General features: G+C 44.3%; 1 protein-coding gene across 1 annotated transcript in view; it reads right to left on the reverse strand.

The window, feature by feature from the left end:
* LOC139381401 (neurabin-2-like) overlaps window positions 1–25633 on the reverse strand; it is a 36403-nt gene extending 10770 nt beyond the window's left edge. The window contains exon 1 of the mRNA XM_071124901.1: window positions 23879–25633. Within this exon, the coding sequence (XP_070981002.1) occupies window positions 23879–25348 (1470 nt within the window). The 5' untranslated portion in view covers window positions 25349–25633. The remainder of the gene's footprint in view (window positions 1–23878) is intronic.
* Between the last annotated feature and the right edge of the window lie 2035 nt (window positions 25634–27668).

Here is a 27668-nt window from a genome sequence, read left to right on the forward strand (position 1 = left end):
TCTTCCTCCATGTTAAACTGTCTTTATGTTAATATCCCTCTTCCTCCATGTTAAACTGTCTATGATAATATCGCTCTTCCTCCATGTTAAACTGTCTTTATGTTAATATCCCTCTTCCTCCACGTTAAACTGTCTTTACGTTAATATCCCTCTTCCTCCATGTTAAACTGTCTTTATGTTAATATCCCTCTTCCTCCATGTTAAACTATCTTTATGTTAATATCCCTCTTCCTCCATGTTAAACTGTCTTTATGTTAATATCCCTCTTCCTCCATGTTAAACTGTCTTTATGTTAATATCCCTCTTCCTCCATGTTAAACTGTCTATGATAATATCCCTCTTCCTCCATGTTAATCTGTCTTTATGTTAATATCCCTCTTCCTCCATGTTAATCTGTCTTTATGTTAATATCCCTCTTCCTCCACGTTAAACTGTCTTTACGTTAATATCCCTCATCCTCCATGTTAATCCGTCTTTATGTTAATATCCCTCTTCCTCCATGTTAAACTGTCTTTACGTTAATATCCCTCTTCCTCCACGTTAAACTGTCTTTACGTTAATATCCCTCTTCCTCCACGTTAAACGGTCTTTATGTTAATATCCCTCTTCCTCCATGTTAAACTGTCTTTACGTTAATATCCCTCTTCCTCCATGTTAAACTGTCTTTATGTTAATATCCCTCTTCCTCCATGTTAAACTGTCTTTATGTTAATATCCCTCTTCCTCCATGTTAAACTGTCTTTATGTTAATATCCCTCTTCCTCCATGTTAAACTGTCTTCATGTTAATATCCCTCTTACTCCACGTTAAACTGTCTTTACGGTAATATCCCTCTTCCTCCATGTTAAACTGTCTATGATAATATCCCTCTTCCTCCATATTAACCTGTCTTTATATTTGCGAACTTTTCTCATTTTCTTACTCTAGATCTGTTTGTGCCTCAGAGTAGTCAGTACGGACATACACAATAGCATCTCTTTGCTTGATCAGTGCTCTCTTAATCACATGGTCTCTGTCTCCGTAGCAACCGCACAGTGAAGTGCTTGTCAAATTTGACATTGCCCCTATGATTCAATCAACCTCCCCCTGAGAGAAGTAGATAAGAGTATTATCTGGGTTTTCATACATCATTGAATACTAGGAAGTTTGAGGTGAGGCACATTTCTTTGACTGGGTCAAACTGTACCTAGGTCTGTGCAGTTGGATCAAACATTTTCCAATAGAACACTAGGAAGAGAAGGCCTTGCATCAAAGCAGCCATCGTACAGTACATACACTGTTGATGACACTTCCCATGGCCATATAAATGCCAGCTCAGAACTATACAGTCATACACACACACACACACGGCCTAAACCGGTAAACCTCTGACTAGTGTAGACCAATGGCGTGGGTTTGGCATATGGTCTTAATGGGTTGTGTGATTTAGGTTGCCTTTGTATTTAGGCGGATTAGGATAATATGGATTATAGGCAGACAAAAAATATGTTTTGCCTTCGTATGAATGGATGTAGCCTGGCATTAACACAGGGGTATTCAAATCTTACCCTACGAGGTACAGACTGGTATTCTGTTCTACCTAATAATTAATTGCACCCAGCTGGTTTCCCAGGTCTAAATCCCTGATTAGAGGGGGAAAATAAAATAAACTAGTGGAACTGGCTTCGAGGTCCAGAGCTGAGTTTGAGGGCATTAGCACATCAACAGTTAAAACAACTGAAAGTGGTCATACAAATCTGTCTTACTCTCTATTACTCTGTGTGTCCAAAATAGCACCCTATTCCCTATATAGTGCACAACCTTTAACCAGAGCCCTGTCTGTTTGTGTCTGAAGCACCACCATAGCACTAGTAGACTTGGCCTAAGGGCACAAATAGAGTTCTCAATTGCTTTTCAAAAGTAGTGCACTACATAAATAGGTTGTAATTTGGGACTGTCTCACATGGAAGTTCACTCCTTAAGTTTAATGATCAAGAGGCCACAGCTGGTGGGCCTTCCTACCCCCATTTCATGGCCTTGTGAACAGAGACCAGTGTATTAAAACATGTAGGAAACCCTACATCCAGATGTGTCTGTACTACCTGTCTGTGTTGGGCTTCAACTCTGCACACTGACTGACAAGGCAAACACACACAAACACACTGACTGACAAGGCAAACACACTGACAAGGCAAACACACACACTGACTGACAAGGCAAACACACACACTGACTGACAAGGCAAACACACACACGGACTGACAAGGCAAACACACACACTGACTGACAAGGCAAACACACACACTGACTGACAAGGCAAACACACACACTGACTGACAAGGCAAACACACACACGGACTGACAAGGCAAACACACACACTGACTGACAAGGCAAACACACACACGGACTGACAAGGCAAACACAACACTGACTGACAAGGCAAACACACACACTGACTGACAAGGCAAACACACACACTGACTGACAAGGCAAACACACACACTGACTGACAAGACAAACACACACACTGACTGACAAGGCAAACACACACACTGACTGACAAGACAAACACACACACTGACTGACAAGGCAAACACACACACTGACTGACAAGGCAAACACACACAAACACACAGACTGGACTGACAAGGCAAACACACACAAACACACGGACTGACAAAGAAACACACACGCATACACACACACACACTGACTGACAAGGCAAAAACACACACACTGACTAACGAGGCAAGCATACACACACACACTGACTGACAAGGCAAACACACTGACTGACAAGGCAAACACACATGCATACACACACACACACACACACACACACACACACACACACACACTGACTGACAAGGCAAAAACACACAAACACACGGACTGACAAGGCAAACACACACACACACACACACACACACACACACACACACACACACACACACACACACACACACACACACACACACACTGACTGACAAGGCAAACACACACACACACACACACACACACACACACACACACACACACACACACACACACACACACACACACACACACACTGACTGACAAGGCAAACACACACAAACACACGGACTGACAAGGCAAACACACACAAACACACGGACTGACAAGGCAAACACACACAAACACACTGACTGACAAGGCAAACACACACAAACACACAGACTGACAAGGCAAACACACACACACACTGACTGAAAAGGCAAACACACACAAATACACTGACTGACGAGGCAAAAACACACACACTGACTGACGAGGCAAACACACACACACACACACACACACACACACACACACACACACACACACACACACACACACACACACACACACACACGGCCAATACTTTCTCCTCCAAAATTAAGAGATTTACTTCTTCCTTATATGGATTATCCCACTAAGAGTCAGACTCACAATGATTATCTAACATGATGCCCTCATATCATCCCTGCCTCCCTCCATCTCCCTCCATTCATCCATCCTGCCCTCTCTCTCTTCCTACCTCCATTCAATCAACCAAGAAAAACTGCAGAAACTTAAGGTTGACTTAGGGAGCCTGGGGCAGGGCTGAGGGAGGCTGGGGAAGCTGGGGCAGTGCTGAGGGAGGCTGGGGAAGCTGGGGCAGTGCTGAGGGAGGATAGGGGAGGCTGGGGAAGCTGGGGCAGGGCTGGGGCAGGGCTGAGGGCGGCTAGAGGAGGCTGGGACTGGGGAGGCTAGGGCAAGACTGAGGGAGGCTAGGGGAGGCTGGGACTGGGGAGGCTGTGGCAGGGCTGGGACAGTGCTGAGGGAGGCTGGGGCAGGGCTGGGGGAGGCTGGCGCTGGGGAGGCTGGGAAGGCTGGATACATGCTGCTCCAGTTGTGACAGTTAGTAGGTCACAGTGGCTAACAGATGGACAGGAACACCCATCCCTCTATCCCTGCCTCCCCCTCTGCCACCAGCTGACTGACTGGGATGCCCTACAAAAGCTATGTGTAGCTAGTAGCTAAACAGGAAACCACGTATTCAAATTCCCCAGCAAGTGACAACCACCTTCTTTTTTTTTTTACAATGTAGTTTGCCTATCGTGAGTTTCTGACAAAAACACACTAATGACTAGGTTGGCACTATAGAGGTATATAGAGGCATGCCTTCTTCTATTTTTTCCCAACAATTACCACAATGGCTACTTGGTAGCGCCCCAAATGGCACCCTATTCCCTATGGGCCCTGGTCAAAAATAGAGAACTATCTAAGGGATAGGGTGGCATTTGGGACACAGCCCTTGGCTGGGAGGGATGTGGTTGGATAACAGTGTGGTCAAGTGGTTACATCCTCCCAGTAGAAAGCAGTTTGCCCTGTTCCTCCTCTTCTTGCTTTCCCAAAAAACAAATCTAAATTTGGCTAAAGTCAGAGTTAGGCTGGGTGGAGGTGGTGGTGACGAGTTCTACGGTTTCACACAACAGGAGGTGTAGAGGTGGTGGTGATGGGTTCTATGGTTTCACACAACAGGAGGTGTGGAGGTGGTGGTGACTGGTGAGGTTCTATGGTTTCAAACAACAGGAGGTGTGGAGGTGGTGGTGATGGGTGAGGTTCTATGGTTTCACACAACAGGAGGTGTGGAGGTGGTGGTGATGGGTTCTATGGTTTCACACAACAGGAGGTGTGGAGGTGGTGGTGATGGGTGAGGTTCTATGGTTTCACACAACAGGTGTGGAGGTGGTGGTGATGGGTGAGGTTCTATGGTTTCACACAACAGGAGGTGTGGAGGTGGTGGTGATGGGTTCTATGGTTTCACACAACAGGAGGTGTGGAGGTGGTGGTGATGGGTGAGGTTCTATGGTTTCACACAACAGGAGGTGTGGAGGTGGTGGTGATGGGTGAGGTTCTATGGTTTCACACAACAGGAGGTGTGGAGGTGGTGGTGACTGGTTCTATGGTTTCACACAACAGGAGGTGTGGAGGTGGTGGTGATGGGTGAGGTTCTATGGTTTCACACAACAGGAGGTGTGGAGGTGGTGGTGATGGGTGAGGTTCTATGGTTTCACACAACAGGAGGTGTGGAGGTGGTGGTGATGGATGAGGTTCTATGATTTCACACAACAGGAGGTGTGGAGGTGGTGTTGACTGGTTCTATGGTTTCACACAACAGGAGGTGTGGAGGTGGTGGTGATGGGTGAGGTTCTATGGTTTCACACAACAGGAGGTGTGGAGGTGGTGGTGACGGGTTCTATGGTTTCACACAACAGGAGGCGTGGAGGTGGTGGTGACGGTTTCTATTGTTTCACACAAAAGGAGGTGTGGAGGTGGTGGTGACGGGTGAGGTTCTATGGTTTCACACAACAGGAGGTGTGGAGGTGGTGGTGATGGGTGAGGTTCTATGGTTTCACACAACAGGAGGTGTGGAGGTGGTGGTGATGGGTGAGGTTCTATGGTTTCACACAACAGGAGGTGTGGAGGTGGTGGTGACTGGTTCTATGGTTTCACACAACAGGAGGTGTGGAGGTGGTGGTGACGGGTTCTATGGTTTCACACAACAGGAGGCGTGGAGGTGGTGGTGACGGGTTCTATGGTTTCACACAACAGGAGGCGTGGAGGTGGTGGTGACGGGTGAGGTTCTATGGTTTCACACAACAGTAGGTGTGGAGGTGGTGGTGACGGGTGAGGTTCTATAGTTTCACACCACAGAAATAGCATGCTCCTCTCCACACTGTCTCTCCACAAGCTCTGCTGCTAACCTGTTAACATAACCACAGTGGCGTTTCACACACTTTTATAACACTCTCACTCTCTTCCTATTATATTGATTTAGTTTCCATTTGTATACAGTGCCTTGCGAAAGTATTCGGCCCCCTTGAACTTTGCGACCTTTTGCCACATTTCAGGCTTCAAACATAAAGATATGAAACTGTATGTTTTTGTGAAGAATCAACAACAAGTGGGACACAATCATGAAGTGGAACGACATTTATTGGATATTTCAAACTTTTTTAACAAATCAAAAACTGAAAAATTGGGCGTGTAAAATTATTCAGCCCCCTTAAGTTAATACTTTGTAGCGCCACCTTTTGCTGCGATTACAGCTGTAAGTCACTTGGGGTATGTCTCTATCAGTTTTGCACATCGAGAGACTGACATTTTTTCCCATTCCTCCTTGCAAAACAGCTCGAGCTCAGTGAGGTTGGATGGAGAGCATTTGTGAACAGCAGTTTTCAGTTCTTTCCACAGATTCTCGATTGGATTCAGGTCTGGACTTTGACTTGGCCATTCTAACACCTGGATATGTTTATTTTTGAACCATTCCATTGTAGATTTTGCTTTATGTTTTGGATCATTGTCTTGTTGGAAGACAAATCTCCGTCCCAGTCTCAGGTCTTTTGCAGACTCCATCAGGTTTTCTTCCAGAATGGTCCTGTATTTGGCTCCATCCATGTTCCCATCAATTTTAACCATCTTCCCTGTCCCTGCTGAAGAAAAGCAGGCCCAAACCATGATGCTGCCACCACCATGTTTGACAGTGGGGATGGTGTGTTCAGCTGTGTTGCTTTTACGCCAAACATAACGTTTTGCATTGTTGCCAAAAAAGTTCAATTTTGGTTTCATCTGACCAGAGCACCTTCTTCCACATGTTTGGTGTGTCTCCCAGGTGGCTTGTGGCAAACTTTAAACAACACTTTTTATGGATATCTTTAAGAAATGGCTTTCTTCTTGCCACTCTTCCATAAAGGCCAGATTTGTGCAATATACGACTGATTGTTGTCCTATGGACAGAGTCTCCCACCTCAGCTGTAGATCTCTGCAGTTCATCCAGAGTGATCATGGGCCTCTTGGCTGCATCTCTGATCAGTCTTCTCCTTGTATGAGCTGAAAGTTTAGAGGGACGGCCAGGTCTTGGTAGATTTGCGGTGGTCTGATACTCCTTCCATTTCAATATTATCGCTTGCACAGTGCTCCTTGGGATGTTTAAAGCTTGGGAAATCTTTTTGTATCCAAATATGGCTTTAAACTTCTTCACAACAATATCTCGGACCTGCCTGGTGTGTTCCTTGTTCTTCATGATGCTCTCTGCGCTTTTAACGGACCTCTGAGACTATCACAGTGCAGGTGCATTTATACGGAGACTTGATTACACACAGGTGGATTGTATTTATCATCATTAGTCATTTAGGTCAACATTGGATCATTCAGAGATCCTCACTGAACTTCTGGAGAGAGTTTGCTGCACTGAAAGTAAAGGGGCTGAATAATTTTGCACGCCCAATTTTTCAGTTTTATAATTGTTAAAAAAGTTTGAAATATCCAATAAATGTCTTTCCACTTCATGATTGTGTCCCACTTGTTGTTGATTCTTCACAAAAAAATACAGTTTTATATCTTTATGTTTGAAGCCTGAAATGTGGCAAAAGGTCGCAAAGTTCAAGGGGGCCGAATACTTTCGCAAGGCACTGTAAGTCTTCACTCTCTATACTATTTGCTCTCCCACATGGGAGAATCAACGGTCCTGACTTCCTGCTCCAGAGGTTCCTCCCCTTTGACCTTCTCCTCCAATGCGTTTTGAAAAGGAGGCGAGAGGTCACAAGGAATCAATGCAATGCAACGGAGATTCTCCCCATGTCAAATTGAAATGGCACTTTGGTAGTTGAAGAAAGCTCTGACTGAACTAGAATTATAGGGTGGAAAGTGGTACCCCATTGGTGAGATGGTGTAGAAAGTGGTACCGCATTGGTGAGATGGGGTGGAAAGTTGTACCCCATTGGTGAGATGGGGTGGAAAGTGGTACCCCATTGGTGAGATGGGGTGGAAAGTGAATCCCCATTGGTGAGGTGGTTGTCCCATTGCCATCTTCGCTCTAGACTGCCTGTTCTGAACAATCTGCTACTCTCAGTCTCAGAGCGTTTCATGTCATCTGTTGCAATTAACCCACTCTATGTGGGCTAAATTGGTTTTAGAGAGCTGGCGTGTGGCATAATGAAACTGCAGCAGCAACAAGCTTACCACAAAAACAGAGACTTAACGTCCCTCCGAAAATTACTCAGGCTGGCCTACCACCAACAAACACTCAATCTCCCACTAACTGTCTTGACGACAATTAAACCATAATCAAACTTCAACAACAAGCTCAGAATGTATAACAGAGACTTAATGTCCCTCCAGGAATTATGTAAACAGTCCCTCTGAGGATATAGACGTACCTACAACAAACCCTCAATGCCATTAAGTCTCCTGATGACAATTCAACCTTAATCAAGCCGCAGCAACAACCTCAATGTAAAGAAGGGATACCTCCAACAAACACTCACAATCGGTAAGTATTTGCTCGCCACCCCTTCCCCTTGGCCATAACACGTTGATGTGTGCAGATCTGAATGGTCTGGAAGGTATAAGCAGTGTAGTGTTGGAAGTTGCACCATATACAGTTGAAGTCAGAAGTTTACATACACTTTGGTTGGAGTCATTAAAACTTGTTGTTCAACATCTCCACAAATTTCTTGTTAACAAACTATAGCTTTGGCAAGTCGGTTAGGACATCTACTTTGTGCATGACACAAGTCATTTTTCCAGCAATTGTTTACAGACAGATTATTTCACTGTATCACAATTCCAGTGGGTCAGATGTTTAAATACACTAAGGTGACTGTGCCTTTAAACAACTTGGAAAACTCTGAAAAATGATGTCATGGCTTTAGAAGCTTCTGATAGGTTAATTTACATAATTTGAGTCAAATGGAGGTGTACCTGTGGATGTATTTCAAGGCCTACCTTCAAACTCAGTGCCTCTTTGCTTGACATCATGGGAAAATCAAAAGAAAGCCAAGACCTCAGAAATACAATTGTAGACCTCCACAAGTCTAGTTCATCCTTGGGAGCAATTTCCAAATGCCTGAAGGTACCACGTTCATCTGTACAAACAATAGTATGTAAGCATAAACACCATGGGACCACATAGCCGTCATACCGCTCAGGAAGGAGACTCGTTCTGTCTCCTAGAGACACGTACTTTGGTGTGAAAAGTGCAAATCAATCCCAGAACAGCAGCAAAGGACCTTGTGAAGATGCTGGAGGAAACAGATACTTTTGTATCTATATACACAGTAAAACGAGACATAACCTGAAAGGTGCTCAGCAAGGAAGAAGCCACTGCTCAAAAACCGCCATAAAAAAGCCAGAATACAGTTTGCAACTGCACATGTGGACAAAGATCATACTTTTTGGAGAAATGTCCTCTGGTCTGATGAAACAAAAATAGAAGTGTTTGACCATAATGGCCATCGTTATGTTTGGAGGAAAAAGGGGGAGACTTGCAAGCCGAAGAACACCATCCCAACCGTGAAGCACAGGGGTGGCAGCATCATGTTGTGGGGGTGCTTTGCTGCAGGAGGGACTGGTGCACTTTACAAAATAGATGGCATCATGAGGGAGGAAAATTATGTGGCAATATTGAAGCAACACATCAGTTAGGAAGTTAAAGCTTGGTCGCAAATGGGTCTTCCAAATGGACAATAACCCCATGCATACTTCCGAAGGTGTGGCAAATTGGCTTAAGGACAACAAAGTCGAGGTATTGGAGTGGCCATAACAAAGTCCCGACCTCAATCCTATAGAAAATTTGTGGGCAGAACTGAACAAGTGTGGGCGAGCAAGGAGGCCTACAAACCTGACTCAGTTACACCAGCTCTGTCAGGAGGAATGGGCCAGAATTCACCCAACTTATTGTGGGAAGCTTGTGGAAGGCTACTCGAAACATTTGACCGAAGATAAACAATTTAAATACTAATTGAGAGTATGTTAACTTCTGACCCACTGGGAAATCACTTTCTCTACAATTATTCTGACATTTCAAATTCTTAAAATAAAGTGATGGTCCTAACTGACCTAAGACAGGAAATCTTTACTACGATTAAAAGTCAGGAATTGCTAAATTTATTTTTTTAATGTATTTGGCTAAGGTGTATGTAAACTTCCGACTTCAACTGTAGATCTGCACACATTGAAAGGCCAAAAGTAATGGGTAGGAGTGAATTGGGACTGGACAACCACAAGGCTCCAGACTACAGTGTAATCAGGTTAGATTGACTGGTCTCAGGCCAAAGGGGGTGGATAATTATTCCAAATCCTCTTAATGACAATGAATCCCAGTTCCAGAAGAGAGTCCTGTCTGGTCGTGCAGCCATGATGGATGGAGACAGAACCCTGGGGTGCATGTAGCCCTACCAGTGGCGACCCGTCAATGAGCCCCACCTGTTTTGAGCCACACCTTCATAACAAAATAAAAAAAAAATGGAATGTTATTTCGGCTTTAATACATGTCACATATCAGTTTGCAAACAATGTTAAAACAAGTGAGTCAATAAAGCTGCATACAAACATGGTCTCTTTTTTGCTTTCTTAAGTAAGGCAGCTCCAAAATGCAGGTGTTTCAGCCGAGCTCAGTGCTTTTTGCGGTGGTGGGGCAGCCAGCAGAAAATACAGACTATAGGGGTTGATAATGTTCTCTAGCTGCACTGTGATTGGCTCAGTGTTCTGTCACTCATGTGGACACTACGTCAATGCAAAATATACAGGGAGAGCTCAAAAATTAGCATCTTGGGAGCTGCAATTGCTTTACATTAGACGTGCATATCCAGAAATCCTCTAGGTCATTGGCCAAAGATACAATTATAATGGACTGATCATGTCAACATCAAACTTTCAAAGTCTTAGCTAGCAAGCTAGACAAGAAGTCATCATCATGAATCAAGTCGACAATCTACTGGCACATCCTTTTCAATTCTTGTCATATGAAAATGAATTAGATATAAAACGTATCGGGACTCCTCGACCATTGGATATAAACATTAGACAACAAGTTGGAAATCGCAAATTCAACTAGGAGTGGTTTGGAAGGAATCGGTGGCTAACTGCAAGCGTTGCAAAGCCATCACTAGCCTGCTATTCACTAGAGAGAGTGTGTGGTCCAAGTCTGGGTTTAAGGGTCTCTTTTCCAAGTTTAAAAGGATAAACATTCACATGCAACACCATGGGCCAGAAATGGTTGAATACATTGGCATGCTGTCAATCCAGCATGACATCTGCTGCATTCACAACAACTGGAAACTCTGAATTGGGAAATCTCAGATTTCAGTGAGTTCAAGTCAACTGGGAACTCTGAAAAAAAACTAGCTCCGAATGGGGAAAATACATTTTGAATGGTCACCCAAATTGGAATTCCAAGTCAGGAACTCGGGACTCTTTTTATAGCTCCAACCTGAAGATCACTGACATCATGATTGTCTTGTTTTTTTCAGAGTTCCCAGTTGTCTTGAAAGCACCATAAATCCAGAGAATGCTGGACTTGATGACAGAGTTTCATGACAAAATTTGCCCACAAGAAGGACCACCACGCCACCTTCCTGTTCAAGCAAGCACAGTGTAACAAGGTGAGTCAAAAAAACGTATTGCATGCCTCAGCATAAATGATGTAATATGCCAGGGAGATACAGTTGAAGTCAGAAGGTTACATACACCTTAGCCAAAAACATTTAAACTCAGTTTTTCACAATTCCTGACATTTAATCAGAGTAAATATTCCCTGTCTTAGGTCAGTTAGGATCACCACCTTATTTTAAGAATGTGAAAAGTCAGAATAATTGTAGAGAGAATGATTTATTTCAGCTTTTATTTCTTTCATTATATTCCCAGTGGGTCAGAAGTTAACATACACTCAATTAGTATTTGGTAGCATAGCCTTTAAATTGTTTAATTTGGGTCAAACTTTTTGGGCAGCCTTCCACAAGTTTCCCATAATAAATTGGGTGAATTTTGGCCCATTCCTCCTGACAGAGCTGGTGTAACTGATTCAGGTTTGTAGGCCTCCTTGCTCGCACATGCTTTTTCAGTTCTGCCCACAAATTTTCTATAGGATTCAGGTCAGGGCTTTGTTATGGCCACTCCAATACCTTAACTTTGTTGTCCTTAAGCCATTTCACCACAACTTTGGAAGTATCCCTGGGGTCTGTTTGAAGGTAGGCCTTGAAATAGATCCACATGTACACCTCCAATTGACTCAAATTATGTCAATTAGCCTATCAGAAGCTTCTAAAGCCATGACATAATTTTCAAAGCTGTTTTAAGGCAGAGTCAACTTAGTGTATGTAGACTTCTGACCCACTGGAATTGTGATACAGTGAATTATAAGTGAAATAATCTGTCTGTAAACAATTGTTGGAAAAACTACTTGTGTCATGCACATAGTAGTTGTCTTAATCGACTTGCCAAATCTATAGTTTGTTAACAAGAAATTTGTGGGGTGGTTGAAAAACAATTTTTAATGACTCCAACCTAAGTGTAAGTAAACTTCCGACTTCAACTGTATGTACAGTATACTTCAGCTCAGAAAGTAATACTGGGTGTATGTTGTGAAATAAGCTGTTAGTAGCCCATGTCCCTCACCCTAATAATTTGGTCCCTTTCCCCTACTGGCCTACTGTTCTGACTTGGTGGTGCACATGTCATCAGAAATGTCATCATCAAATATTGTAAGAGCTTTCATTCAAATCAAATCAAATGTATTTATATAGCCCTTTGTACATCAGCTGATATCTCAAAGTGCTGTACAGAAACCCAGCCTAAAACCCCAAACAGCAAGCAATGCAGGTGTAGAAGCACGGTGGCTAGGAAAAACTCCCTAGAAAGGCCAAAACCTAGGAAGAAACCTAGAGAGGAACCAGGCTATGTGGGGTGGCTAGTCCTCTTCTGGCTGTGCCGGGTGGAGATTATAACAGAACATGGCCAAGATGTTCAAATGTTCATAAATGACCAGCATGGTCGAATAATAATAAGGCAGAACAGTTGAAACTGGAGCAGCAGCACGGCCAGGTGGACTGGGGACAGCAAGGAGTCATCATGTCAGGTAGTCCTGAGGCATGGTCCTGGGGCTCAGGTCCTCCGAGAGAGAAAAAGAGAGAATTAGAGAGAGCACACTTAAATTCACACAGGACACCGAATAGGACAGGAGAAGTACTCCAGGTATAACAAACTGACCCTAGCCCCCCGACACATAAACTACTGCAGCATAAATACTGGAGGCTGAGACAGGAGGGGTCAGGAGACACTGTGGCCCATTCCGAGGACACCCCCGGACAGGGCCAAACAGGAAGGATATAACCCCACCCACTTTGCCAAAGCACAGCCCCCACACCACTATTATTGTCTGCTTATCTTCATTCAAAGACTCAACCGAGGACACTCTTACTGACAGTTGTGGCTGCTTTGTGTGATGTACTGTTGTCTCTACCTGCTTGCCCTTCGTGCTGTTGTCTTTGCCCAATAATGTTTGTACCATGTTGTGTTGCTACCATGCTGTCTTGAGCACCGACCATCAAACCAACCATCCCTCCACTATCCATTCCTCCCTCTGTCCTACCACCCTTCCATCCTACCAACCCTCCACCCTCCACCCCTCCACTATCCATCCCTCCCTCTGTCCTACCACCCTTCCATCCTACCAACCCTCCACCCTACCATCCCTCCACTATCCATCCCTCCCTCTGTCCTACCACCCTTCCATCCTACCAACCCTCCACTATCCATCCCTCCCTCTGTCCTACCACCCTTCCATCATACCAACCCTCCACCCATTTATTTTACCTTTATTTAACTAGGCAAGTCAGTTAAGAACAAATTCTTAATTACACTGATGGCCTAGGAACAGTGGGTTAACTGCCTCGTTCTTGGGCAGGACAACAGATTCTTACCTTGTCAGCTCGGGGATTTGATCTAGCAACCTTTCGGCTACTGGCCCAACGCTCTACTACTATGCTCCCCTACTATCCCTCCCTCCTACCATGCCTCCCTCCATCCTACCATCCTTCCCTCCATCCTACCATCCCTCCACCATACTATCCCTCCATCCAGCCATCCCTACCATCCCTCTACCCTACCATCCCTCCTGCCACCCCTCCATTCTGCTACCCCTCCATTATTCCACCCCTCCCATTATTCCACCCCTCCATTCTGCCACCCCTCCATCCTGTCATTCCTCCATTCTGCAAACCCTCCATCCTGCCACCCCTCCATCCTGTCATCCCTCCATTATTCCACCCTCCATCCTGTCATCCCTCCATCCTGTCATCCCTACATTATTCCACCCCTCCATTCTGTCATCCCTACATTATTCCACCCCTCCATCCTGTCATCCCTACATTATTCCACCCCTCCATCCTGTCATCCCTACATTATTCCACCCCTCCATCCTGTCATCCCTACATTATTCCACCCCTCCATCCTGTCATCCCTACATTATTCCTCCCCTCCATCCTGTCATCCCTCCATCCTGTCATCCCTACATTATTCCACCCCTCCATCCTGTCATCCCTCCATCCTGCCACCCCTCCATTATTCCACCCCTCCATTATTCCACCCCTCCATTCTGCCACCCCTCCATCCCGTCATCCCTACATTATTCCACCCCTCCATTCTGCCACCCCTCCATCCTGTCATCCCTACATTATTCCACCCCTCCCATTATTCCACCCATCCATCCTGCCATCCCTCCATTATTCCACCCCTCTATCCTGTCACCTCTCCATCCAGCCATCCCTATTCCAGCCAAGAAAGTGGATGCCTTTGTCATGGTAACGGTGAGGAGCAGAGCATGTGTTTTTGCTGGCAGGGCAGGCTTGGTCAGCACTGTGTCACATTGATCTTAGCCAAGCCGAGGTGACCCTGGGTGGGCATTAACACAGCACGAGAACAAGGTCAGCCACAGAGCTGAATGACACTACGTGTGAGTCTGAAATGGCATAGGGAATAGGGTGCCATTTGAGACTCAACTCCATATGGGTAAGGAAGGACAACACAGGCATTGGAGAACTGTATGAAGAAGACCAAATGAGGATGTAGCCTACCTGTTGTACCTATTCCTGCTGTACTATATTGGTATTGCACTTTGTTATGGGCTAAAGAAAGTTGTCAGAAAAGAGAAGTAATCTATTAGTGACTCATCCCCAGAAACCACCAGAAAGCACTAGTGTGCAGCGTTATGTAACAAGGTCTGTAGATGAACTAATCTGAGGTAGTGCTCTTCACATATAGAAACCACACAGTGGCTGCATGCAGCAGGACTGTACTGTAGTGTGCAGTTGAGCTGTGTGACGCAGCCCATAGAGGCATAGACAGTCTAATATGGTGCAGCCCATAGAGGCATAGACAGTCTAATATGGTGCAGCCCATAGAGGCATAGACAGTCTAATATGGTGCAGCCCATAGAGGCATAGACAGTCTAATATGGTGCAGCCCATAGAATCATAGACAGTCTAATATGGTGCAGCCCATAGAGGCATAGACAGTCTAATATGGTGCAGCCCATAGAGGCATAGACAGTCTAATATGGTGCAGCCCATAGAGGCATAGGCAGTCTAATATGGTGCAGCCCATAGAGGCATAGACAGTCTAATATGGTGCAGCCCATAGAGGCATAGACAGTCTAATATGGTGCAGCCCATAGAGGCATAGACAGTCTAATATGGTGCAGCCCATAGAGGCATAGGCAGTCTAATATGGTGCAGCCCATAGAGGCATAGGCAGTCTAATATGGTGCAGCCCATAGAGGCATAGACAGTCTAATATGGTGCAGCCCATAGAGGCATAGACAGTCTAATATGGTGCAGCCCATAGAGGCATAGACAGTCTAATATGGTGCAGCCCATAGAGGCATAGACAGTCTAATATGGTGCAGCCCATTGAGGCATAGACAGTCTAATATGGTGCAGCCCATAGAGGCATAGACAGTCTAATATGGTGCAGCCCATAGAGGCATAGACAGTCTAATATGGTGCAGCCCATAGACTGTATAACACGGTGCAGCCCATAGACAGTCTAATATGGTGCAGCCCATAGACTGTATAACACGGTGCAGCCCATAGACTGTATAACACGGTGCAGCCCAGCCAGAAAAGAGGAACAGACCTTGTTGATTATCTGCCTGGACCCCCCCCCCCCCCCCCCCATATATTCACTGGATACAGTGTGTTAGATATGACTGGCCAATATATTCATGGTATGGACAGTTTTAGGATAGCTGGCCACATTGTGCTGCATTACATCACCCTGGCTTCCCTGGTGGTCCAAGTAAAGACCCTCCATTTTACTAATGCTGCAAATATACTACAATTTCTACCTGCTAAATGGGTTTTTAACACATTTCAAGATCTAGTCAACCAAGTCTACTGGGCTATAATTGCATCAAATACTATTTTTGTATTCGTTATTTGCTTGAATTGCAGAGAGCGTAAAAAAGTGATGTGTGTTCGTGACTGAAGCAGCACTGACTATGATTATTATGTGCTGTCACTGTGTAGGCTGCAGATATTCAGAGAGAGAGGACTGGGGAAGGATGGTCGAGGTGGGACGATAGTTGGAGGGGGCAAGCCAGGTGAATTCTGCCACTGGTTGACATAGTGGTACAAATTCAAATGAGATTATCTCAACAACAAAAAATGTCCCAATCAATATCAGGCTCAATAATTCAAAAGCATATTGTACCGGGAGAACAGGAGAGAACAGTTCTTAAATGCAGTGATGTATAAACAGGAAATATAGAGTATGTACAACCAAATAAATCAATCAATAAGAAATGAGGAGCTGGAGAGCAGCTTCCTGTGTTTAAAACAAGCAGACAGCCCAAAGGAGAGGCCTGTCTGGGGTGATCACAATGCTGCTATTTTTATCCACTTGTAAAAAACAAACAGGAGAATGGTGGCAGAGAGAGGGAGTGAGAGAAAGAAAGCAGGGTGTTAGAAACAGTGAACAAAGCAGGTAGTGTGAACTGAACTCTACCAGTGATGCTGCTTGTGCCAGTTTTAGAAGAGAAAAATATATATACATTTAACACAGACCTCAACGGTTGTCACCACAACAACCCCTGTGTGTGGGCGTCTGGGTGAGTGGGAGAGCATGGTTACAATGAGGGGGAAATATTCACAAAAATGGCCAAGCATGAGCACTTCCTTTACCACAGAGAGACAGAAAGAGAGAGAATGGTACACAGAGATAGAGATTCACTGGAATCAACACAATTAGACCCAACCAAATCATGAGAAAAACAAAAAGATAACTGCTGGAATGTTATTCGGTCTCAAACCTAGAGTACACAGTGGCAGAATACCCAAACCTAAGGTATGCTTTGACTATGTTCAGACTCAGTGAGCATTGAGAGCATTGCTATTGAGAGAGAGGCTGCTGTAGGCAGACCTGGCTCTTAAGAGAAGACAGGTTATGTGCACACTGCCCATGAAATGATGTGGAATCTGAGCATCACTTCCTTACCTCCAGCCAAACGTATGACCATATCAGAGACACATACAGTACTTCCCTCAGATTGCACAAATCCATTTTTGATAAACTCACATCTATTGGGTGAAATAACACAGTGTGCCATCACAGCAGCAAGATTTGTGACCTGTTGCCACAAGAAAACGTCAACAAGTGAAGAACAAACACCATTGTAAAGACAACCTATATTTATTTTCTGTTTTGTACTTCAACTATTTGCACATTGTTACAATAATGTGTAATGTTTACTCTTTAGTTCAGTGAGTGAGTGAGTGAGTGAGTGAGTGAGTAGACATGTGTGACCTAATAGTATCAAGTCAGGGCTTCTCTCTCTCCTTGTGAATTCTGGAGACCTCAGGGCAATGCAGTGAGACTGAGCCGGGATTGCAAAGAACAGGGCTAAATCCCAAATGGCACCCTATTCCCTACATAGTGCACTACTTTTGACCAGAGCCCATTCCCTACACAGTGTGCTACTTTTGGACTATAGGCCCTGGTCAAAAGTAGTGCTCCCTATAGGGAATATGTTACCATTTTGGACGCATGCCATGACAGAGCAGGGAGACTGAGATGGGGTAGCAGAGAATCGTACAGTGCTTCGCAGATCCTTACACTTCCCAGTCAGTAGAGAGACACTGAATCAACTTCTCTCCTCCTTGCCTGGTTACGGCTTGGCTGTAACCTCCGTCTTATTATGCTGTCTCCAATAGCGTATGGTGTATGTCTATAATATATACGCATCTTTTTTTACTTGTATTTATTCGGAACCCAATTAAGGCCAGGGTTTCATTCACAATGGTGCCCTGAGTACAAATATTTTCACAATCAATAAAACGAACATTCCAAATAAAACAAAAATAATGAAAAGAAAATACTAAAATTTCAACAAATAAACCACTATGATCAACAACTGCAATCCTCAATAAATGAATTTAACACCAAAGTCCTAAACTGCCCTAGCGGCACCAGGGAATCAAGTTGCAAGGAATTTTGCAGGTTACTCCAACAATGGGGTGCACTAACACTAAAGGAGAATTTACCTAAATTGGTGGAGACCAGAGGGACCTGAAGAGTTAACCAATCGTGAGAGCTCATTCTTTTTTACACTTTAACAACAAAGTTAGGGAAGTTGGGAGTTTGTGTAGTAAAGCTTTGAAAAACAAAAAGGGAGTAACGACATGATTTTAAGGACCATCCAACTGTATTATTTTGTTTACCTTTATTTAACTAGGCAAGTCAGTTAAGAACAAATTCTTATTTTACAATGACGGCCTACACTGGCCAACCCCCCCCCCCCCCCCCCCCCCTAACCCGGACGACGCTGGGCCAATTGTACCCCACCCTATGGGACTCCCGATCACGGCTGGTTGTGATACAGCCTGGGATCAAACCAGGGTCTGTAGTGACAACTCTAGCACTGAGATGCACCACTTGGGAGCCCCAAGGACGCAGTGTTGAGTATTAAAACGGTAATCTGTGATAAAGTAAAGGGCGCTATGGTAGACAGCATCCAATGGTTTAAGAGCAGTGGCTTCTGCAATCTGGTAAACGGTGTCATCATAGTCAAGAACTGGCTGGAAAGTTGACTGTACAATCTGCTTCCTGCTATTTAGGGAGAGGCAAGATCTATTTAAAAAAAAAAAATCCCACTTCAGATTTCTATATATTATTGATAGGTTTACTGTGGATTCTGCTTACTGTGGATTCTGCTTTACTGTGGATTCTGTTTACTGTAGATTCTGTTTACTATGGCAGCACCATTTCACCTAATCAAATTCTGGGTAAATGCACTATCCCTTTCATACACATACCAAAATCCCACTAATTTATCATGCCTGCATTTTTTATACCAAGGTTTTGGTATATCTGAAAGCGGTTGGAGGTTAAAAAAACAAAAAAAACATGGAAAAATAAAAGCCACCTAAAGACTGTCTTGATTCCTGCATTTTCACAGACCTTGTAACCAAAATACAGGTATCAGGTCTGTGTGAATGGTGGTCATCTTCTCTATAGGTGTCAGGTCTGTGTGAATGGTCACCTTCTTCTCTATAGGTGTCAGGTCTGTGTGAATGGTCATCTTCTTCTCTATAGGTATCAGGTCTGTGTGAATGGTCATCTTCTTCTCTATAGGTGTCAGGTCTGTGTGAATGGTCATCTTCTTCTCTATAGGTGTTAGGTCTGTGTGAATGGTCATCTTCTATAGGTGTCAGGTCTGTGTGAATGGTCATCTTCTTCTCTATAGGTGTCAGGTCTGTGTGAATGGTCATCTTCTTCTCTATAGGTGTCAGGTCTGTGTGAATGGTCATCTTCTTCTCTATAGGTGTTAGGTCTGTGTGAATGGTCATCTTCTTCTCTATAGGTATCAGGTCTGTGGGAATGGTCATCTTCTCTATAGGTGTCAGGTCTGTGGGAATGGTCATCTTCTCTATAGGTATCAGGTCAGTGTGAATCATTCTCTGTTTTTTTGCAGGTAAATCATTAACACTTCCATTGTTTAACACCTCCCTATGTTGAACCGTAAACAGCCCCCATGGTTTAACAACACCCACCACCCCTCCAAATGTTCAAGTTATCCACTGATATGTAGAAACGGGTCTACCTGCACATAAGGGGTAACTACGTTTTTTTTTAAGTTGGTCATGTAAAGATTGCCTTAGATTTTTTACAGGTAACATACCACACCTTCTGTCTGACATGAGTATAAATATCATTGGTAAATAGAGTTAATTATGTCAGGTGTGAATGTTCTACCATATGCCTAGCTAACCAGATTGAATACAATGTTGATAGCCCATCAGTTGATAGCCCATCAGCAGGAAATGAAGCATGCTAATTCTGGATAATGGAGGCTACAGCCATACCAGGGCTACTTCTCTACCATGCTGAGAGAGAAATCCTTAATATGACTTCTCCTCATCTAGTGATGTACCGTGACTTACTTAAAGCACATGAGCATGAACCAACCACCAACCAGCCCATATAAACCAACCACTTATTCTTATTTGGAGTTTAATGGCAGTTTGCAAAATATTTTTGTAGGTACATTACTGCCACCCATATAAAACCAACCACTGCATTATTGTTGACCTTTTATAAACCCAGCCAGTCAGAATATCCCGACACACAATGTGAGAAGCTACGCTAATTATTCTGCCTCTTTGTTCCTCCCTAACAACGATTTACAGAGTAGAGAGAGAGTAGAGAGAGAGAAATAAATAGTAGAGAGACAGGGAGAGAGAGAGTAAAGAGAGAGAGTAGATAGTGAGGGAGAGAGAGTAAAGAGAGAGTAGATAAAGAAATAGTAGATAGTGAGGGAGAGAGAGTAAAGAGAGAGTAGATAAAGAAATAGTAGAGAGAGAGGGAGAGAGAGAGTAGATAGAGAAATAGTAGAGAGACAGGGAGAGAGAGTAAAGAGAGAGAGTAGATAGAGAGGGAGAGAGAGTAAAGAGAGAGAGAGAGAGAGAGGGAGTAAAGAGAGAGAGAGAGAGAGTAAAGAGAGGGAGATAGAGTAAAGAGAGAGAGTAGATAGAGAGGGAGAGAGAGTAAAGAGAGGGAGAGAGAGTAAAGAGAGAGAGAGAGAGTAAAGAGAGAGAGAGAGAGTAAAGAGAGAGAGAGAGTAAAGAGAGGGAGAGAGTAAAGAGAGAGAGTAGAGAAATAGTAGAGCGGGAGAGAGAATAAAGAGAGAGAAGATAAAGAAATAGTAGAGAGAGAGGGAGAGAGAGATAGAGGGAGAGAGAGAGAGAGAGAGTAAAGAGAGGGAGAGAGAGTAAAGAGAGAGAGTAGAGAAATAGTAGAGTGGAGAGAAATAGTAGAGTGGGAGAGAGAATAAAGAGAGAGAAGATAAAGAAATAGTAGAGAGAGAGAGAGGGAGAGAGAGAGAGAGGGAGAGAGAGAGAGAGGGAGAGAGAGAGGGAGAGAGAGAGAGAGTAAAGAGAGAGAGAGAGAGAGAGTAAAGAGAGGGAACGAGAGAGTAAAGAGAGAGAGTAGAGAAATAGTAGAGCGGAGAGAAATAGTAGAGCGGGAGAGAGAATAAAGAGAGAGAAGATAAAGAAATAGTAGAGAGAGAGGGAGAGAGAGAGAGAGAGAGAGAGAGAGGGAGAGAGAGGGATAGAGAGAGAGAGAGAGAGAGAGAGAGAGAGAGAGAGAGAAGGGCCTGGGCCCTGACAGTAAATCTCAATAAGACAAAATAATGGTGTTCCAAAAAAGGTTCAGTTGCCAGGACCACAAATACAAATTTGATCTAGTCACCTTTGCCCTAGAGCACACAAAAATCGATACATACCTCGGCCTAAACATCAGCGCCACAGGTAACTTCCACAAAGCAGTGAACGATCTGAGAGACAAGGCAAGAAGGGCCTTCTATGCAATCAAAAGGAACATAAAATTTGACTTAACAACTAGGATCTGGCTAAAAATACTTGAATTACTTATATAATCCCTTTATGGTTGTGAGGTCTGGGGTCCGCTCACCAACCAAGAATTCACAAAATGTGAAAAACATTCAAATGAAACTCTGCATGAAGAATTCTTCAAGAATATCCTCTGTGTACAACATAAAACACAAAATCATGCATGCAGAGTAGAATTGGGATGATACCCGCTAATTATCAAAATCCAGAAGAGCCGTTAAATTCTACAACCACCTAAAAGGAAGCGAATCAGAAACCATCCATATCAAAGCCTCACTTACAGAGAGATGAACTTGAAGAAGAGCCCCCTAAGCAAGCTGGTCCTGGGGCTCTGTTCACAAAAACAAACATACCCCACAGAGCCCCAGAACAGCAACACAATTAGACCCAACAAAATTATGAGAAAACAAAAAGATAATTCTTTCCAAAGTGTCAAATAATTAACAAAAAAAGAGAACTAGAATGATATTTGGCCCTTAACAGAGAGAACACAGTGGCAGAATACCTGACCACTGTGACTGACCCAAACTTAAGGAAAGCTTTGACTATGTACAGACTCACGTGAGAATTTCTATTAAGAAATGGCTCTCAAGAGACCTGGCTCTCAAGAGAAGACAGGCTATGTGCACACTGCGCACAAAATGAGGTGGAAACTGAGCTGCACTTCCTAACCTCCTGCCCAATAGGGAAATAGGGGATACCTAGTCAGTTGTACAAATTAATGCCTTCAACTGAAATGTGTCTTCCGCATTTAACCCAACCTCTCTGAATCAGAGAGGTGTGGGGGGCTGCCTTAATCGACATCCACGTCTTCGACACATTTTTCCCTCAGATTACTTGGACCCAGAAAGAATTCAAAATCAAATCCAATAATGATAAACTCTCATATCTACTGGAAGAAATACCAGTGTGTCATCACAGCAGCAAGTTGTGTGACCTGTTGCCACAAGAAAAGGGCAACCAGTAAAGAACAAACACCATTGTAAAAACAACCCATATTTATGTTTATTTATTTTGACTTTTGTACTTGAACTACTTGCACATCGTTACAACACTGTATATAGACATAATTATTTTATTATTATTATTTTGGAACTTTTGAGTGTAATGTTTACTGGCAGAGGGAGGGGAGTGGGGAAATGACCAGGCATATAATAATCTATGGCTTGAAGTAAATCCGTGGTAGGGCCACACTACATAAGGACTGGTTGTAAAGATGGAGACATATGAAATCTGTGGTAGGGCCACACTACATAAGGACTGGTTGTAAAGATGGAGACATATGAAATATGTGGTAGGGCCACACTACATAAGGACTGGTTGTAAAGATGGGAGACATATGAAGTTTGTGGTAGGGCCACACTACATAAGGACTAGTTGTAAAGATGGAGACATGTGAAATCTGTGGTAGGGCCACACTACATAAGGACTGGTTGTAAAGATGGAGACATATGAAGTCTGTGGTAGGGCCACACTACATAAGGACTGGTTGTAAACATGGAGACATATGACATCTGTGGTAGGGCCACACTACATAAGGACTGGTTGTAAAGATGGAGACATATGAAATATGTGGTAGGGCCACACTACATAAGGACTGGTTGTAAAGATGGGAGACATATGAAGTTTGTGGTAGGGCCACACTACATAAGGACTGGTTGTAAAGATGGAGACATATGAAATCTGTGGTAGGGCCACACTACATAAGGACTGGTTGTAAAGATGGAGACATATGAAATCTGTGGTAGGGCCACACTACATAAGGACTGGTTGTAAAGATGGAGACATATGAAGTCTGTGGTAGGGCCACACTACATAAGGACTGGTTGTAAACATGGAGACATATGAAATCTGTGGTAGGGCCACACTACATAAGGACTGGTTGTAAAGATGGAGACATATGAAGTACTAAATATAATTGAGTACAGCGCAAAGTTGTGTACTGTGTGTTTGTGTGTGTAAATGCATAGGTGTGTGTGTGAGTGTGTGCATGTGTGTGGGAGTGAGTGAGAGGTTGTGTATGTGTGTGTGTTTGTGTGTGTTTGTGTGCACACGTGCGTGTGTGGATGTGTGCGAGTGAGTGGTTGTGTGCGTGTGTGGGTGCGTGTGTGTATGTATGTGTGTGTGAGTGGGTGTTTATTCTACAATAAGGTGAGTGTGAACTCACCTTGATAGGCCCCGTGCTGAAGCAGATCTTCCGGCTGGGTGGAGGGTCCTCCTCTTCAGGCAGCCCAGGTTTCTCATGACAGCTGGACTCGGGCTCGTATGGCTCATCTTCATCCTCCTCCTCTTCCTCATCCTGCTGGCTCCCTCCAGAGTCCTCCCCCACTGCGCTGTACGTTCTGATAGCCACCTGTTCTCCCCCTGACTGATCCTCCTTTACAGTCCTCTCTTCCCCCTCCTCTGCTGTACCCCCCTGGCCAATTTCTCCATCTCCACCCTGCCTCCCCCTCTCACTGCTAGTGCCCTTGGGAGAGGTCTCCCTTACCTGGGCCTCTCTCTCTGTACTGTTCTCGCCATTCTCCAGAGAGAAGTGGTGGATGTCAGATTTAACTATGGTGCTGCTGGGCTCCAGGTCGCCAGAACGATCCTCAGACTGGCCCTCAATTTTGGCCTGGGACCCAGAGTCAGGCCCAGTCTTATCCCGGCCTTCTCTGGGCTCAGGGAGTGTGGGGCCACTGTGGCCTCCATTCTGCCCTCCGCTTTGGCCATCGGAGGTGGAGGAGGATGAGGCCCTGAGGCTTCTGGGAGGACCATCCTGGTCCCTCTGGCTGCAGCACCAACCCCCTTCCTCCTCCTGGCTGGTTGGTGGGAGGGCAGAAGCCCGGTTCGCCCTCTTAGAGATGATTTTAGAGTTGAGCTGCACCCCCACCTTGGTGCTGACCCCCCGGGAGGGCAGCGGAGGTGTGGAGGAGAGGCGATGCAGGTTGTTGCGGAGCTCTGAGGCCCGTTCGAAGACAGCGCTGAGCTGGGAGACGGTGGGGGACACGGCCTCTGTGGTGTCCAGGCTGTCCAGGGACTCTGTGCTGCCATTGAACCGCGCCACCATGTCCAGCCTGCCATCCTGGATGCCCAGGCCCGAGCTCTGCTCTGTCTTCAGCAGGACCCGGTTGGTGGCAGCAGCCTGCTTCTCCCGCTCCAGCTGCTGGGCCGCCTTCTGTTGTTCCAAAATCTTCCGCGTCCCCTGCAACTTGGAGTAGCTGGGTGAAGAAGCTTGGAGAGCCTGCCCATTCTCCGCTTTGGCATTAGGGTCGAACCGGTTAACCCGCTCTGAAACAGTGGATCCCAGCTTCAGCAAGGCGCTGTGGTCCACATTCTCATTCAGGCTACCGGCTCTGGGGAGGGAGAGACGCACTCTCTCAGTAGTCTTCTCTGGGTCCTCCCCTCCCTCCAGGCAGGGAGATGTGCTCCCTGGGCCTTGCATCTGCTGAAACATGTTCTTGATACGGTGCACATTGGAGCCATAACTCCTGCGGCCACGGGGGCCTTCCTGCATATGATCGCCTTTTGCAGCATTGTCCTTGGCAGGCCTCAGCGCCTGCATCCCCGCCTCGTATGCGTTCCGGTGCGGGGATGGGCTCCTCAACGTCGAACCGGAGCCGGTGCTTTTGGAAGATGAGGAATCGGTCTTCATCATGTTCAGTCAAGCATCACAACCGCTGCTCAGCAACGACATATTTGCCTTTCCTTTCCTCGGTTGTCAGCACAAATTGATCCGTTCTCACTGACAGTCAATTATGTTGGGGAGACAGACGGTGAGCCTATGCGCCGTGCCGCCTAGAATTGAATAGCAGAAGAGAATTTAAAAAACGACGGTATTGTTTTAGGCTGCGTGCATCCAGTGTTTTCCTATGGAAATTGAAAACGATACATTCGTCATTAAAACGCCAACCTGACCAAAAACCCGGATAAAATGCACAGGTTACAAAAACATCACTGCAGAAAACTGGAACAGTAACCTCATGAAAGCTGGATTTTCCACTGACGAAAGATTTATTCCGTTTAATCCCTTTTCACCAGCAGCAGCATCATTTTGATCTCTTTATTTTCTGAGCTGCTGATTTATGCCACTGTCCTCTTCGCTCGCGTAAAACGGTCCGTGCTATCCGGATTCCTTGGGACGTCCCACCTCTGGAATTACCCCGTTTACATTTTAAATGGTTAGGTAAGGGTTATGGTTAAATTATGGTTTAGGGTATGGACGTCTCAAGGATCCCGTATATCACTTACCCGCTTATCGCTGCTGGGGATCGGGCGCAACGGGGTCATAGCGCCGGTCGTTTTCGCAGGTCCTCTACGTATTAATTCCTACACCTGGAATATAAACCTAGTGATAATCAACATATTTGTGAGGCCTACTTCATACACACGTTTTATATCATTACAATTATGATATCAAGTAGACGAGCCAAATAAACAAATCTACTTTATTCTAAAAATTAGGGCACTTTAGGACTCTGAAGAAATCAAAACCCGAGTGCGTCAGATTACGGTGTCCAATTAATATCGTCGCATCCTGCAGCCACTACCTGTCTGGCCTACAAATTTGATAATACAATGTTATACAATGTTTTAGCAGTGAGAGACATTGTGACATTCTTGTGAGGGCGTAGGGTAGAATATTTCCGCAGCTTCACTATAAAACCCTACCATGTTGGTTTGTAGGCTCTTCAATTGTAGGCTGTCGCCTAGTCTGGTTCTGCATCTCATGCGCTCCATACCTTGTCCGTCCAATGCGTTTTCTCTAGCTACGAATAAAGACTAAATGAGCTATACCTCAGAATATGTAGGTAGATAAGGTTTAACATAAATCGGAAAAAAATATAACCATATAAAATCACAGTGATGGGGGCAGACATTTTGATCAAGAGAAACCTTTAGAAAATATGCACTTTTTCTCTAACACTAAACATACAAATATGTATTTTACAGTTATAAAGGAAGGTGAAATCTTAGTCGTTTTATAAATTGATTATAATATATTTACAAAAAATAGAAGTCATTTCAAGCCTTATTCATGCCGTTTAGTTGAATAGGAAAGACATGAGTACCTGAGTTTGGGTCCTAAAATATGACTACAACTCCGCTTGTTTAGAACCGTTTCTTACAAGGTGAGATTTGAACCTTTCTTGGAGTATGCTTTGCTTGTGTTTCAGATTATTTTGTTCCCATTAGATAATGACATGGTAAATAATTTGAGACATTTTGAAGTGACTTTTATTGTAAATAAGAATATATGTTTCTAAACACTAATACATTCATGTGGATGCTACCATGATTAGGGATAGTCCTGAATGAATCGTGAATAATGATGAGTGAGAAATACTCCTGCAAAAATGCTAACCTCCCCTGTTATTGTAATGTTGAGATGTAATCACAGCTCAAAACAAGATGGCAGACTGGACAGGCTGATTTATTTTAGTCAATGACAACAAGTTGATTTTTATTTACATTGATCACTTATCCAATATATATATATATATATATATATATATATCAAATTATCATTTGTCTTTTACAATAGATATTTTAGAGAACTTACCAGTGATTAAATAGTTTTATAGTAAGAACAATAGTGCTGCCAGTATATATGCGGATGTCGGATAACAGCAGTTTGTGAATTGACTTTAAGTATAATTTCAGCAGCTATGTCAAGTGTATTGTTTTATGCCATGAGGCTGAGTAGTGGCGTGGACACGGTGTTCAAGTGCAAATCAGTTCACTGCCCAAGTTCCATGTTATTTGTAACCTCATGTAAATGTAACCTATCAAATAGTGATATCCTTTGGTGCTTGTTTTCCTATCTACTTGTACACAGTATTATGCCCATGTGGCAGCGGTTTGTGTTCCAGTTGCAGAGAAAGACAGTCCAGAATGAATTTGAACCCTTCCTGAAACACTATGGTAAGGTGGAGATTAAGTCACCTTTAAAAACAGCAGAACCTGAAGTTTGTGAT

The sequence above is a fragment of the Oncorhynchus clarkii genome, chromosome 23, assembly GCF_045791955.1.
Source record: "Oncorhynchus clarkii lewisi isolate Uvic-CL-2024 chromosome 23, UVic_Ocla_1.0, whole genome shotgun sequence".
Lineage (NCBI taxonomy): Eukaryota > Metazoa > Chordata > Actinopteri > Salmoniformes > Salmonidae > Oncorhynchus > Oncorhynchus clarkii.